At 45.8% G+C, this 17,332-nt stretch overlaps 1 protein-coding gene across 1 annotated transcript in view; it reads right to left on the minus strand.

The window, feature by feature from the left end:
• Positions 1 to 17,332, minus strand: part of LOC126195937 (uncharacterized) — a gene marked incomplete at its 5' end in the record, with an annotated part of 83,982 nt that overhangs the window by 38,317 nt on the left and 28,333 nt on the right. Inside the window, one exon of the mRNA XM_049934530.1 lies at positions 13,265 to 13,742. Coding sequence (XP_049790487.1) covers positions 13,265 to 13,742 — 478 coding nt within the window. The remainder of the gene's footprint in view (positions 1 to 13,264; positions 13,743 to 17,332) is intronic.

Raw genomic sequence — 17,332 nt, forward strand, 5'->3', positions numbered from 1 at the left:
CTTTCTGCCACCTGAAGAATGATGACCCTTGTCACAAAGATGGACCTCATAATATTGAAAACGTGTTCTCCAGATGAGTGAAGGAACAGGTCTAAAATAGCAAATTCAAGCAGAAATAGCATGACGCATGTGCCAAGAGATCACGAAATCACTTCCGTGGAGGTAGAGGGTAGGGGGTAAAATAATTGAAGACGCTGGCTCTGAGATGAGGAGGTTCGTTTGGTAGAGAAATTCGTGACGGACCTCACCAAACGAGTCAGAAAAATGATAAGAAAAAATCGACGTCAAACAACGTTCAGGATTTTACATGGATCAACAACCGAAACTAAAACTTACTGATCTGCACGATTGTGTTGTTATCACATCGGCGCTCAGTTCACAGAATACGGCAGTCGACGAGCAGGCCGGCCGGTGTGGCCGTGCGGTTGTAGGCGCTTCAGTCTGGAACCGCGTGACCGCTACGGTCGCAGGTCCGAATCCTGCCTCGGGCATGGATGTGTGTGATGTCCTTACGTTAGTTTGGTTTAAGTAGTTCTAAGTTCTAGGGGTCTGATGACCACAGATGTTAAGTCCCATAGTGCTCAGAGCCATTTGAACCATTCGACGAGCAGTAGTGTAGCTGTGTATGTATGGGTGCAGTCTGCATTGTTGCCACATTTCCAAATATGTCATTCATGACATAATTCCATGTTGCCAGATTTGCCCCCTCCCCTCCCCACCACCGCGACGCCAGAGGCCAATTGCGACGATGTTATATACGTCGAGAAACTCAAAACATGGCGGGAAATCCAAGATATTCGAGTTGTGCTAAAGTGTTTTCCCCTCCCTTCTGAAGTCACATCTCGCAGACCAGTTGTCCTAAGTGGTAAAAGATGCACAGTTTCCCTGTTCGTGGCCGGCCGCTGGTGGCCGAGCGGTTCTGGCGCTACAGTCTGGAACCGCGCGACCGCTACGGTCGCAGGTTCGAATCCTGCCTCGGGCATGGATGTGTGTGTTGTCCTTAGGTTAGTTAGGTTTAAGTAGTTCTAAGTTCTAGGGGACTTATGACCTCAGCAGTTGAGTCCCATAGTGATCAGAGCCATTTGAACCATTTTTGAACCCTGTTCGTGGGAATTCCAATCAGGTCACTTGTGCAAAGTATAGACTCCGAGATGATGGAAAAGGGAATATGGGCGTAGCCTGCATGGTTACCAGATCACTTATGTTTAGTTGAGAATCGAAGACAGCCGCTGCGTTTCGCTCTGATGTGACAGACAATGTGTCCTAATTTTACACTGTTGGAAATGTTAAAAAAATCCAAAATGGTCACTTGTGCTAAGCAGAGCACTTTAAAATAGCGGGAAAATAAGAAACCACTGCATTTGCCTACTCCTATGACGTTAGAGTTCACTTACCAGAATTTCAAAAAATTTGTAAGCAATTCATTTTTTAAGCCCATCGTCTAAAATACAGAGGGTGGACATAAATATGGAAACACCAAAAACACAACACACTGCCGTGGCTTTTAGGGAGTAGGAAAACCGTTAGCATCCACAACAGTTTAGTCTCGAAATGGATAAATACAGGCCCTGTGAGGTTTTCAGTGTAATTTTATTATACCCATCTTCCTATAAAATAGTGGCAAGTTCGGGTAACGATGATGGAAGTGTATAGCGATCACCCACCCTGCTCTCCTAAGTAGACCATAAAGACTCAATAACATCGAGATGTGGTGTCTGTGATGGTCAGGAGAGATGCGATAATTCAGCCTCGTTCCCACAAAACCAATCCTGGACGATGCAAGCTCTGTGAACAGAGGTCATATAGTCTTCGAATACAGCATCACCATTAGGAACAAAGACTGTTCTACGGGATGGATCTGATCAGCCAAAATGGTCACATAATCCTTGGCAGTAAAGCGAACTTGTACAGTACCAGTGGGTCCCGTGAAATACCACGATATGGCCGCCCAAATCATCACCGAACCGCCGTCATGTTTCACTATTGGGATGTAAACTCAGGAAGAAGTTGAAAACAGTGTGAAACAAGACTCATCTGACCAAATGGCTTTCTTCCATTGCTCGATAGTCCATGTTTTATAGCCTCGGCACCACGGTCTCCTGTTACGGGCATTTGCGTCACTGATGAGTGGTTTTGGAGATCCAGGTCGCCCTGAAATTCCGTAGTTATGGGGCTCTCTTCATGTCGTTTTGGTGCAGACAAGCTTCGTGAGTGCGACATTCAGTTCCGCAGTGTCATTTGCAGCTGTCGTCCTCTTATCAATCGTCACAATCCTCATAATTGAGCTTCTGTCACGATCAGTTACCAAAACATACGACCGCTTTGTGTCTTAGCGGATGATGTTTCTCCGCCTTTCATGTATGCTGTATAAATCTCCGACAGGTGCCTCCTGAAATATCAAACACTTCGACTATCTTGGTAGCGGAACCTCGTACCATACGAGCACCAACAATCTTCCTACGTCCTAAACCACCTACCTTCGAAATAACACACAACTACACAGTGGCGATCGTGGTCAAATACAACAGCGCAAACTGCGAGCTTGGCTATAAACTGCATTTATATACAAGGATGCATTTCTCGAGGTATTTCCATATTTTTGTCCAGCCTCTCAAGTTCCATTTTTTGCTTTATCTAAAAGTATGCCTCGTTAATATTTATATATCACACCTGCTGTTCATTGCTAGCATCAGCTATTTATGTGGCAAGACTGACTCTAGATTGGATTTCGTAATTTCATAGTCAGAGGCCATAACATCTTAGGTTTATACCAAGCCTTGAATGTGGAGAAAGTTCCATTTCTCTGCTTCATGAAGTGATGCCATTCGTTTCATGATCTAACAGGATTTTAATTCAACAATTATCAGATAACATTTCCTCATACAAAAATCAGTTCATCTACCATACGTGAGACGTTCAGTCAGCACTGTCGAATACACGAATAGTAAATAACACGAAGTTGTAAGTGGCAGTTTACTAGCCTCAGGTGACTGGGTATGGGGCTGGTCGTATAACCACCAGCGGCCAGTCTAATCCCCTCATGGTGACAGCATCAATGATCTTCAAATAAGGAGGCTTCACCGATCCATACAACTGCACTCTTAGTCTAGCAGCAAACGCACGGAAGACCTATGAAACTGGAGCAGACGCGCTCTGTCCGCTCCCGAAGACCTACGGCTAAGGCGCTTTATGATGATCACTGGCTTCAGATCTCCCAGTTCTGGCAACCACGACAATTTGGAGTAAAAAATGAGGCCCAGAAACACTGAGTGTGTAAAATGTAGAGTGGTGTCCATCCCATGGAAGTCAGGCAAATTAAAATACGGCGAGAAGGATTAAAATGAAGACACACGCATTTCTCTGGAGAAAACTGAAAATCAGTCTTTGCAGCCCACTCCTATAACCTCTGAACTGTGAGTTGCAACTGGTGGCTCGCAGTTGCACTGCTGGAGGAAAAACAGAAAACAGCAAAAAACGTCCATAAATGATAAGGACTGTACAGGACTCATTACTGTAGACGTGATAGTGTTATGGCTATTGCAAAGAGAGCAGCACGCAGAACACTGCCCTGACGGACATCATTCTCCTGCTCAAAACGATCTGACGGCGTATCACCAACTCGGGTCCTAAAAAGCCGCCGAGACATGAAAGACAGTATGAAGATAGGGAGGTGGCCACGAAAGCCCTACTGTGTCTCCAAGTAAGGTCATACACATACTGTTGTCAAAGAATATGTCAATACAGTGATCATGTTCACGTAGGAAAGACTGCTGAATAGCCGCTTCTAGCAGGATCACGTTGTCGACAACGGACCGAAAACTCCCGAATCCACTATGAGGGTGGCTAAGGAGTTGTTTGGTCTCTAACAACCAGACCAGTCGACGTTAAACATTCATTCCAGTGTCTTTCCTACACAGCTCGTTGAGGTGATACTCCGGTAACTACCGGGATATGTACGGTCATTTCCTAGTTTGAGGAGAAGTACCAAAATTCCCTCTTTCCACGAATCGGGGCAGTGACCTGTCTGCCATATCAAATTAAAACATTCATCGAGGATTTCCTTTGACACTGCTGGAAAAGGTCGAAACATCCAGTACTGGACTTGGTCGTCACTGGGTGCAGTATCACGAATCTCACACAGAGCCGATTTCAGTTCCCACATTGAGAAACCGTAGTTGTAAGACTCAGAACTGTTGGATCTGAAGTCCAACTTCCCTCTCTCTACAACGGTAGTGAGAAAACTCTAGTTCCTGGCTTGCATGACAGTAGTTTTGCAAAATGCTCTGTCAGCGTCTGGGCGATGCTTCCAGTCGTTCTTCGGAGACAACCTAATTTCAGCCTTCTGCTATTGGTAAATGATTGTATTGATCGGGAATCTTCCAGATAATTTCCAATACTTTTGAAGAACAAGTGGAACAGTTGACAGTGTCCAGGAACGCTTGCCATGCTCTTTTGTTGCTCTCCTTAAGTGCGAGGCGAGGCTTGGTTCTCGCTACTCGAAAGGCTGTTACTTTTTCTGTGGTTGGGCGGTACTAAACCGTCGAAAAACGATATGCCTATCCTGGATTTTTGAACGGCGCTCATCTGTCCTCCTAAATTGACCTAAGGACTTTGGGATGGGTAGGTCAATGGCATGATTGATCACACTCGTCTGATGTGGTCCACCCATTCCTGTATTCTGTCACGGTGTTTAAACACAGACAGCTAGCTGAACAGCGCCTAGTTGGCCCTAATCATCATACATTTCGGTGGCTCATGTTTAAGAAATCCTCCATCCAAATGAATACACAGTGGGATTGGTCTCTGGAATGAAGGTTATCAGCTGCTTCTCAGTGGGCTGAATTTGCATGGGCTGGAGAGCAGAAAGGGGGGTCGACTCAGCAGCAGCTGAGAAACGAGTGGGACTGCATTTGTCGAGGATATACAGCTCCTGAGACATCATGACGTTCTGCAAGACTCGACCTGTGGGGCAAGTATAATCTCATCCTCTTAATACATTGTGGGGACTGAAATCAATCAGTAGGAGAAATGGGCAGGGGAGTTGTTCAGTAATGCCTGTGAGAGCCACAGGGCAAAAATACCTTGCGGAGGTAAGTACAGGGGGCAGATAATGATGTTTTGACCCATATGAACTGCAATGGCTACTGCTTGTATGTCAGTAACCAAGGAGAAAGCAGAGGAGTTTAGTGTGTTATTGACAAATACAGCAACCCCTCTTGGCTCTTTCGACAGTCGGGTCATCCTTTCAATGGAGGATGTAGCCCAGTAGTACAGAGGCATCAGTGGCTTTCAAATGTATTTCCTGTAAACATAAGCACAGGGATTGAGCCCACAATGTGTGGAGGGTCAACCTTGGGAAAATATGGTTGCCTTGGGATGACTTCGAAATCCATTGGCTGTGAAGCAGAAGCAGCAGAACCATCATGTCGAATGACATCAACATAGTCTGACGGTCTACCGCCTGTTTCCACGTGATTTGGAAGCTTACTTGGCAGGTCTGAGTACATCCCGCTTGCCAGCGGCACTTGGCAGACCCCCAAGAGGAGCCATCGAAGTGCTAGACAATCCCGACAGTGTTTAACTTCGGTGATCTGACGGGAACCGGTGTTACCACTGCGGCAGCCGGCCGGTGTGGCCGAGCTGTTCTAGGCGCTTCAGTCTGGAACCGCGCGGCCACTACGGTAGCAGGTTCGAATCCTGCCTCGGGCATGGATGTGTGTGATGTCCTTAGGTTAGTTAGGTTTAAGTCGTACTAAGTTCTAGGGGACTGATGACCTCCGATGTTAGGTCCCATAGCACTCAGAGCCATGGGGACCATTTGAACCACTGCGGCAAGGCCATTGGCCGATAAGGGAAACAAAGCTAAAGAAAAATCAAGGCAAGTTCATAGGATTAGTCGACTTGGAAAAAGCGTTCGACAATTAAAATGGTTCGAGATGTTCGATATTCTGAGAAAAATAGGGAAACAGGGGTGATATATAGTATGTACAAGAACCGAGAGCAAACAGTAAGACTTGAAGACCTAGAAGGAAGTGCTTGTATTGAAAAGGGTGTAAAAGAGGAACAAACTTTTTCGTCTCTTTCGCAGCTTCTCTTCAATCTATACGCCGAAGAAGCAGAGACGGAAATAAAAGAAAGATTCAAGACTATGATTAAAATTCCGGGTGAAAGAATATCAATGATACTATTCTCTGACGACACTGCTATTCTATGTGAAAGTGTAGAAGAATTACGGGATCTGTTGAACGGAATGAACACTCTAACAGTATATGGACTTACAAGGGAACCTCCCCATCGCAGCCCCCTCAGATTTAGTTATAAGTTGGCACAGTGGATAGGCCTTGAAAAACTGAACACAGATCAATCGAGAAAGCAGGAAGAAGTTGTGTGGAACTATGAAAAAAATAAGCAAAATACACAAACTGAGTAGTCCACGCGCAACATAAGCAACATCAGGGAGAGTGTGAGCTCAGGAGCGCCGTGGTCCCGTGGTTAGCGTGAGCAGCTGCGGAACCAGAGGTTCTTGGTTCACATCTTCCCTCGAGTGAAAAGTTTACTTTCTTTATTTTCGCAAAGTTACGATCTGTCCGTTCGTTCATTGACGTCTCTGTTCACTGTAATAAGTTTAGTGTCTGTGTTTTGCGACCGCACCGTCAAACCGTGCGAATAGTAGACGGAAGGACGTGCCTCTTCAATGCGAACCGAAAACATTTGATCGCAAGGTCATAGGTCAACCGATTCCTCCACAGGAAAACACGTCTGATATATTCTATACGACACTGATGACGGCATGTGCGTCACATGACAGGAATATGTTGTCGACCCACCTAACTTGTACACTTGGCGAATGGGTAAAAAGATTCTTCTACCTTGCCCGATTTAGGTTTTCTTGTGGATGTGATAATCACTCCCAAAAAATTGATGAAAACATAAGAGTTTGTCACATAAACTCCAACAAATGAATGGAACAGTTTCACAGTCGCACAGTTTTCCCTATGCGCTGTCAAAACATATGTTTTTAACGTTTTCAAATTTTTCCGTGTGTAGACCGTCAAATCCTTCATATGTCCAAGCAAATCTGAACATCTCCTGGAATTTTGGAGAGCGAAGTTGATTATGTGTGAGTGCCTGAACTTTGATAATTGTCTGAAAATAAAGAATTAAACTTTTCACTCGAGGGAAGACTTGAACCAAGGACCTATGGTTGCGCAGATGCTCACGCTAATCACGTGACCACGGCGCTCCTGAGCGTACACTCTCCTTGATGTTGCCTATCTTGCGCATGGACTACACAGTTTGTATATTTTGCTTATTTTTTTCATAGTTCCCGACAACTTCTTCCTGTTTTCTCGATTGATCTGTGTTCTGTTTTTAAGGCCTATCAACTGTGCCAACTTATAACTAAATCTAAGGGGGGTGCTGTGGGGAGGTTCCCTTGTTAGAATAAATGGAAACAAGACAAAAGCAATGAGAAGTAGCAAAAATGAAAACAGCGATAAACTTAACATCAGAATTGGGGATCACGAATTAGAGGAAATTAAGGACTTCTGCCGCCTAGGCAGGAAAATAACCCATGATGGACGGAGTAAAGGCATCAAAAGCAGACTAGACTGGCATAAAGGACATTTCTGTACAAGAAAAGTCTGCTGGCGTCAAACATAGGCCTTAACTTAAGGAACAAATTTCTGAGAATGTACTTCTGAAATAGACCACTTTGTGGTTGTGAACTATGGACTGTGAGAAAACCGGAATAAAAGAGAATGGAAGCATTTGACATGTGGTGCTACAGAAGAATGTTGAAAATTAGCTAGATTGATGAGGAATGAGGAGGTTCTCCTGAGAATAATAATAATGGCAATAATGACAATAATATAAAAAAACAAGGACTACCTTGAATTGATGGTGAAAATAAATTTCACCCCGATGGGACATTCAAGTCACGCACAAGTGTTACGTTTATACGTAGACTATTATGGTTCCCGGTGATAGACTAGGAAATGTTTTACGACCCATTGTGGACTGTTACTTCAGTTTCGCAAGAAGCAACGAGCACTAGATATGAACGACATGGCTTAATAAGCCACACTGACGAATGTTCAAATGGCTCTGAGCACCAGGGGACTTAACTTCTGCGGTCATCAGTCCCCTATAACTTAGAAACACTTAAACCTAACTAACCTAAGGACATCACACACATCCATGCCCGAGGCAGGATTAGAACCTGCGACCGTAGCGGTCGCGCGGTTCCAGACTGTAGCGCAACCGCTCGGCCACCCCGCTCGGCCACTGACGAATGTATGTGAGGATTTAATAGAGGGTCATTTCGAACAATAGCCATAACCTATGAGAGATACTGCCTAAAAACATAAAGAACAAACAGGCTCTAAATTATCTTTTGTCCAGAGATGTTTGCTTCCGTGTTAAATGTCACTTCATCCGTACCATGCATTACTTTGTGTAGAACATTCCTGAGTTGCTCCATACTAGAGGGCGAGACTGTTCATCGGAGCTTGTTCCTTATCCTCTTAGGACCTGTCGTCCTCTTACGGTGTTCCATAGGTGGAGTACGTCCCCATTTACTGCGGGACACACTGCCTTGCTGCTGAAAGAAGTGCCTCGGTGACTTCGGTCACGTGGGTGCTACGTGATGGTACTCCAGCAAACGTCTGCCCTGTCCTCTGTACAGGGTAGAATGGCCTCCGGCCACGATAACATGCATTCATGGGGGAATGTTAATTCGACCTTATTTCGTCCTTATCCACTTATATATGGCCCTCTGCAGTGTACTTCCAACTTTCAAAATCACCCCGTGTTCGGAGTGAGGAGTCATCAATTATCTTAGTTGAAATGTGGCAGTAGGAGAACCGCCAGATAGTCTCTGCTTGGGTCAAATCTCAGGCAGAAGTGTCTTCCCTGGTTTGAGAACCGCCAGATAGTCTCTGCTTGGGTCAAATCTCAGGCAGAAGTGTCTTCCCTGGTTTAGTACAGTCGAGAAAGCTCATTAGACCATACAATATCAGGAACGTACCTACGTAAGGTTAGTTTTACTAAAAGTATCGATTTGACAATGGGACTGGAGATCTGCCCGGAGTGCTGAAATTACGGATGTACGTGAACAAGAAGACGTTGTGCAAACTGTGATTGGTTCCACAGATTTGTAGCGTCTCGCACTGTGGTGTACGAATGGAAGAAACCTAATAATTTTGTATACCACTGATCGTGGCCTTCTGTATGGCATTTGGAGCATGTACTCTTGAGTATAATCTATCAACTCACTAGGGAAGAAACATTCAAATTTATAGTCTGAGTAAAATTACTTTTATTTGTTACATAACGCCTTAGAATCTGGTTCTCCAATCAGACACATTGACGTAACCCGTGTACAGAGCATAACCCAGGTGTCAGGTGAGTTGCGGTTCTGGAGCACAGCTGGTAACGCCACGTCGTAACCGGACACCAGGTAACAGCCGCAGCGAGCAAGAACGTGCTCTGGCCTTATTGGCAGACCGCTCCCTGTTTCCCGCGCCTTGACCGATGTGCTGCCGACAAGCTATGAGGCATCTCTTGACACGACGTGGCAAGTGTCTGCTAACAAGTGCTTTTAATCGAAGTGCAGTTAATGATGCTTCACTGAACTTCACACAATAGCCTCGTCACTACAGTCTCTCAAAATAAAGCCAGTGTATCATTAACGGAACGTCACATGAAAATCTGTGTCTTATCCCGCGCATAAAGGAGTTTGTAACATCTCATATGCTTCAGACATGTCCCAAAGAACAGATACCATTGGTAATATTGCAGCTCACGAACAATGAAATCAAGACCTTTAGCTACTTACTATCCCCGTTTATATTTATCAACGCCTGTAAGCAGCTAAAGGTCTGCATTTCATTGCAATTTCATTCTTAGTTTATCTTCTCCGTAGAGGAAGACGAAGATTATCAATGATTAGTCAAGAGTTATCTGCCTTGATTAATAGCAGAGAGCGAGAGAGAGAGAGCTTGTATTAAAAGTTATGTTCCGCCGTCCTGCAAAGTGAAGCAGGTACTGTACCGACGCTGCTGTTTGTTGTGCAGGCATATCTTAGACGTTTTGTGATTGTGTATCCCGATCGCCAAGCATCCATCAATTAACAAATTACTTGGTGGCACATGTTGATGGAGCTGTAAGCTTCCGAAAGTAGTCGTGCAGTAAAAAGATACATTAATTACAACAGCAGCAGATATTTACTTCAGTCAACATGAGCCTCAACTGCGGACGTTCTCAAAATCAGGTTTTATGCTTTATCGAAAAATAGAGGTAGATGAGCGTCTGACGCCACTGTAATAAGTTATTCATGGAGCGTTTCTAATGGCTCTAATAATACAAGAAGTTTTTGTCCGCAGAAAATTCGGCCGTATTTTGTGTGAGTCTGCAAAAGGAAACTAATAATCAAGGTACATTGCATATTTTATAGTTATTTAATGAACACTAATAATCATATTTTAAGCTGTGTTCACAGATCCAGAGGCCATTCTGCAGCCAAATAATTTTATTTTTTTCAAAGCTTTTCCACATTTAAGCATTATCCATTCGAGGGTACATGCACCACAATTAAGTAGTAAGCGGGGAGAAGAAGAATCTTACAAGCTGCAGGCAGATGCTGGCGCAACGAAATATTTGATAGGAAGTGTTATCCGCTCATTCAGACGCAAGTACGATGAAATAGAGAGCTCTCCAACAAATGGGGGATGTTTAAAAAATAATTGCACAAACTGTAGTGAGAAATTCCTTACACAGAAACAAGAAAAATGTACAATAAACATGGGCTCTAAAAAGCGCATGCCTTAAAAGCTATGGCCGCTTGTTCGTCTTCGATACTGTGAAACACGTCTGTTAATGTGAAAGTTCCTTGCTTTCCGTATTTTGGGAAGAGGTAGTACGGACCAAAACAAGAAAATAAAAAGATACCAGTGAACATGGGCTCTGCATTCATTCCTTAAGAGCTACATGCACTTTACTTCCATAGAACACATATGTTCCACCGAGCTACATGCACTTGTTCAATAGAAGAGATGTGTTCCACAGTAACCAAGACGATAAAGTGCCCATGGCTCTTAAGATATGCATTTTAGAGCCCATGTTTATCAAACATTTTTTCTTGTTCGGTGCAAGGAACGCGTCCCCACAGTTCGTAAAAGTATTTTTGAAACACCCTGTATAAGAGGCAGTGAAATGAAGACGAGACAGAAGGAAAAAAGTAAGTAAACTGTTTATTATTTCAAAAGTAAGCGCTGTAAGAGTTAATAAATTTATCCCACTGTGAGATAAGACCGTCAGTGCCTTCACAGGAAAATATCTGCGGTTGCCTAGGGAACCACGATTGTACCAAGGCGTGCATCTCTTTGCCGAAGCCAATCCACGGCCAAGAATCTGTTTCTTCAGGGCACCAAAAAATACGGAAATCGAATGGGGAGAGATCGGGACTGTGCGGCGGACGCGTAAGGGCTTCCCACTGAAACTTCGGCAGCGTAATCGAAACAATCTTGACAACACGCTGGTCCAACGTTGCCCATGCGGCTTCCTTATTTCTGGAGCGCCGAAGAAAGGCATTTGCGGCCGTCGATTTGTTCGGATGAAAAGGTGCACGGGTGGATACTATTATGCTTCCGTAGACAACGGCAAACATTTTTCCGTGAAGGCACTGACCACCTTGTCTCACAGTGGGATAAGTACACTACTAACCATTAAAATTGCTACACCAAGAAGAAATGCAGATGATTAACGGGTATTCATTGGACAAAATATTATTCTTGAACTGACATGTGATTACATTTACCCGCAATTTGGGTGCATAGATCCTGAGAAATCAGTACCCAGAACAACCACCTCTGGTCGTAATAACAGCCTTGATACGCCTGGGCATTGAGTCAAACAGAGCTTGGATGGCGTGTACAGGTACAGCTGCCCATGCAGCTTCAACACGATACCATAGTTCATCAAGAGCAGTGACTGGCGTATTGTGACGAGCCAGTTGCTCGGTCACCATTGACCAGACGTTTTCAGTTGGTGTGAGATCTGGAGAATGTGCTGGCCAGGGCAGCAGTCGAACATTTTCTGTATCCAGAAAGGCCTGTACAGGACCTGCAACATGCGGTCGTACATTATCGTGCTGAAATGTAGGGTTTCGCAGGGATCGAATGAAGGGTCGAGCCACGGGTCGTAACACATCTGAAATGTAACGTCCACTGTTCAAAGTGTCGTCAATGCGAACAAGAGGGGTGACCGAGACATACAGCCAATGGCACTCCAATACATCACGCCGGGTGATACGCCAGTATGGCGATGACGAATACACGCTTCCAATGTGCGTTCACCGCGATGTCGCCAAACACGGATCCGACCATCATGATGCTGTAAACAGAACCTGCATTCATCTGAAAAAATGACGTTTTGCCATTCGAGCATCCAGGTTCGTCGTTGAGTACACCGTCGCAGGCGCTCCTGTCTGTGATGCAGTGTCAAGAGTGGCCGCAGACATGGTCTCCGAGCTGATAGTCGATGCTGCTGCAAACGTCGTCGAACTGTTCGTGCCGATGGTTGTCGTCTTGCAAACGTCCCCATCTGTTGATTCAGGGAAGGAGACGTGGCTGCACGATCCGCTACAACCATGGGGATAAGATGCCTGTCATCTCGACTGCTAGTGATACGATCCAGCACTGCGTTCCATGCTACTCTCCTGAAGCCACCGATTCCATATTCTGCTAACACTCATTGGATCTCGACCAATGCGAGCAGCAATGTCACTATACGATAAACCGCAATCGCGATAGGCTACAATCCGATCTTTATCATAGTCGGAAACGTGACGGTACGCATTTCTCCTCCATACACGAGGCATCACAACAACGTTTCACCAGGCAACGCCGGTCAACTGCTGTTTTTGTATGAGAAATCGGTTGGAAAATTTCCTCATGTCAGCACGTTGTAGGTGTCGCCACCGGCGCAAACGTTGTGTGAATGCTCTGAAAAGCTAATCATTCGCATATCACAGCATCTTCTTCCCGTCAGTTAAATTTCGCGTCTGTAGCACGTCATCTTCGGGTGTAGCAATTTTAATGGCCAGCAGTGTAATATTAACAGTTACGGCGATAACTTTTGAAGCTTTCTTTCGATCTGTCTCGTTTTCATTTGACTGCCCCTTAGAGTTACGTTTGCCAGGCGAGAGCGGCCTGCCCGTATCACGGAGGCACGTGCCCGGTGCAGCGCGCGCGCGCTTTTTTACCTGTGAGTCCGGGCGGCACGGGCGCCTTGTGCGGCGGCGGCGGCGGCGGCTGTGGGTGGTGCGCAGGCGTGAAGTGGAAGAAGGAGGGCGAGGCGGCCCTGCTGAGCGAGCTGAGGCGGTCGTCGCGGTCCTCGGCGTACAGGCCGTCGCGGCCCATGGCGGCCAGCTGGCGGCCCTTGGGCATGAACATGACGAGGAAGACGACGGCGGCGGTGGCGACGAGGCCGAAGGCGACGCAGGCGTCGCGCTGGGGCGGCGTGGCGAGCAGCAGGCCGGCGAGCAGCCAGGCGGCCGCGATGAGCACGGCGGCGCCCGCGCTCAGCCCGATGAACGTGGCCTCGCGGTAGTTGTCGCGGATGGCGCGCGACTTGACGGCCAGCAGGGCCACCAGCAGCAGCAGCGCGCCGCAGTACGACAGCGACGCCACCAGGTGCGCGTACGGCGACCGGCACGACCACACCCACCGCTCCCCGCCGCCCTGCAACCGGCGCGCCCAGCCTGCGTTCACCCTCCACACCGTTTGTCATTACACTCTTTTTTCGGAAACTCACGGTACACATAACGGCCTTCTTTTCTACGCCTTACGCCACGGGGCAGAGCGAGCTGTTAGAGATCCCGGCCACTGAAGTGTCGTGATACTCAAATGCGATACTCAAATGTCCCGGCACCTGAGAAAAAGGACAAAGCGAATCCCAATTGGTAATACTTGGGAGGGGACTTCCAGTTCCCGTGTTCAGATGATAACCGAGGGAAACTTCCCGAAAATTGTCGACGGAAACGGGGAATCGAGTCTATTTTATTTAATGTCTGGGACAGTAATTTTATTCGTACAGTGTCACGGTCGGAATGCAGGCTTTCACGGCCGGCGTTTGCGGTATTGTTGATGTATGTTTTATTTGCATAAGGCAGTGGTAAAAGGCGAATTCTCTGCTTAGCGTTTCGTCTTCAACTGCTGAAGCCTCCTTCAGAGGCTTTAACGACTCCGAGATCTTAGGCAGCAGTCTTATGACGTCACGAACAGACCGTTGTGTGGATACATGCGAGGTGCGACAGTAAAGCCAATAAAGTAATGCCGCGTGGGATTAGCCGAGCGGTCTGGGGCGCTGCAGTCACGGACTGTGCGGCTGATCCCCGCGGAGGTTAGAGTCCTCCCTCGGGCATGGGTGTGTGTGTTCGTCCTTAGGATAATTTAGGTTAAGTAGTGTGTAAGCTTTGGGACTGATGACCTTAGCAGTTAAGTCCCATAAGATTTCACACACATTTCAATAAAGTAATGAGACTGATTTTCTTTGCAGGATGTGGCAACCCAATAGGCTTGCGTAGGCACAATATCTTTGAGCTTGGTCTATAACCTGCTTCTAGTCCAAGAGGCACATCGATGCAATTGCTCAGTCGTAAGTTGTGCTGTAATAAGTTAACACATATTTCTCTTTCGTCACGGAAATCGAACCGCATAATGTTGCGCCACGGTATGCCATTTCTTTTTTCCTTAAATTGGGTGAAAGCGCATCAACAACTTAAGGTAAGCTTCAGAAGGCTTTTGGAGAGGAGTTAATGTCAAGACCTTAAGTTTTTAGTTGGCATAAAATGTTTACTGAAGGCAGAACGAATGTTGAAGATGAAGATCGCAGTGGTAGACTATCAACCTCACGGACGGATTACAACTTGGCCAGGGTGCGTGAACTCGTACGATCTGATCGAAGATTATCCGCGAAAATGATTGCAGAAGAACTGAACATCAATCGAGAAACAGTTCATCTAATAATAACTGAAGATTCTGGAATGAGAAAGATTTGTGCAATAATGGTCCCCAAAAATCTCACACCACAACAGCGAGAAAGACGGAAAAATGTGGCAGCCGATCTGTTACAGCAAACGGAGATCAATCCTGAATTGTTGAGCCGTGTCATCACTGGTGATCAAAGCTGGTTTTCTTCAGTACAATCCAGAGAGAAAACGCCAAAGTTCGCAATGGCGTTCAAAGGGATCACCCAGACCAAAAAAGCTCGCATGTCAAAGTTAAAAGTGAAATGCATGCTTGTGTGCTTCTCTGATTCCAAGTGAATTGTTCATAAAGAGTGGGTGCCTCCTGGAAAAACAACCAATATTACTACAAAGAAAAAAAGAGTTTTTCGTGTCAGTGCCAACATTGCAGATAATTGGATTCTGCATCACGATAATGCGCCATCCCATACTGCTCTGTCAGTACAGCAATCTTTAACCTCAAAACAAATTTCAGTAGTACCACAGCCACCTTATTCACAAGATATCGCTCCGTTCGACTTTTTTTCTATTTCCAAGAGTCAAAACGGCGGTCAAATGGTTCAAATGGCTCTGAGCACTATGGGACTTAACATCCGATGTCATCAGTCCCCTAGAACTTAGAACTACTTAAACCTAACTAACCTAAGGACATCACACACATCCAAGCCCGAGGCAGGATTCGAACCTGCAACCGTAGCGGTCGCGCGGTTCCAGACTGAAGCGCCTAGAACAGCTCAGGCACAATGGCCGGCAGCGGTCAAGGGACACGATTTTCAAAACACACAAGATGTCCAAACAGCTGTGACGAGGGTCTTGGAAGATATTACAGAAGATCTGTTCCAGGAATGTTACCATCAATGGCAGAAGCGCTGGAAAAAGTGTGTGCAATCAGAAGGGAACTACTTTGAAGGAGACAACACTAAACTTGACTAAAACGGTAAGCAACATTTTTTTTTTTCACATCAGTCTCATTACTTTACTGTCGCACCTCGTATAAATGGTTGCGCTTGCTCACCTGTTTTGAGCCTGTAACAGCTCTCTGGCTCGTTAAAGCCTCTGATGGACTCAACAGCAGTGTAAGCCGAAATATTTCGCAGCGAATTATGCTATGTACCACGACCTTATGCCAACAAATCAAATATCAACAACAATGTTATTCATCGTCCCAGACAAATATTAAAATCTACTCTCTGTGCTCTCTCTCTATCTGTGGGTTTATAGGTTATTAATACAATAACTAGATAAAGAAACAGCTATACCTTTTAAAATGGAACAGTATGGTTCCTTAATTAAAATAAAATTGAAAATTTGTGGTAAGTTTTATGGGACGAAACTGCTGAGGTCATCGGTCCCTAAGCTTACTCAATACTTAATCTAACTTCTAATAAATTACGCTGAGGACAACACAAAGAGCCATGCCGGAGGGAGGATTCGAACCTCCGACGGGGAAAGCGGCGCGAACCGCGACAAGACGCCCTCAACCGCTCGGCTACCACGCGCGGCCTTCATGACAATTAATAGATCGTGAAAACAAAAGTACAGTAAAATATCAAATGTCAGTATTCGCAATGAAACGTTTCTCAAAATAAAATTTAAAACCCGAGAGACGTGAAAGGATAAGGCCTAGCTCCTAGAATAGCAGACCTTCTAAACAGGGCGTGACAAAACCGAAAAGACCTTCTGATGGCAGACTTTCTCGCCAGGCGTAATGACGCTGAGGTTGCGGCTATGGACTCGCACTGTGAGGGAGCAGGGTTATAAACCCTGTTTCGTCACTCGAATTTAAACTTTCCATCGTTTCCTCAAAATAATTGGTGCGAATGCTAGGAAGGTTGGTATGGTAAGTGCACGACCGATTGCATTACCTACCCTCGACCGATTTGAGCTTGGTTTCGTCTGTATTAACAATGAAGAGGACAACACGTTGATCCCTAATCGTCCTCCTCCAAGACTTCAGTTTTAAGTACACTTCAAGCGCATTAAAAAACAGTGCGAGAGATCCTGGCAGGAGTCACAGACAGATATACGCGAATAGCAAAACCGAAGAATCTTAGCGTCAGAATGACCACCCCGTTATTAGCGTGCGAGCGACGGTAGAGAAGTAGAACTAACGTGCATATGAATTAAACATATGCCTATAAATTTCTTTTAGAATGCAGATCTGCCGCGCGGGGTAGCCGTGCGGTCTAGGGGGTCTTGTCACGGTCCATGTGGCTTCCCCCGTCGGAGGTTCGAGTCCTCCCTCGGGCATGTGTGTGTGTGTGTGTGTGTGTGTGTTGTCCATAGCGCAATTTAGTTTAAGTT

Source organism: Schistocerca nitens, chromosome 1 (assembly GCF_023898315.1).
Source record: "Schistocerca nitens isolate TAMUIC-IGC-003100 chromosome 1, iqSchNite1.1, whole genome shotgun sequence".
NCBI lineage: Eukaryota > Metazoa > Arthropoda > Insecta > Orthoptera > Acrididae > Schistocerca > Schistocerca nitens.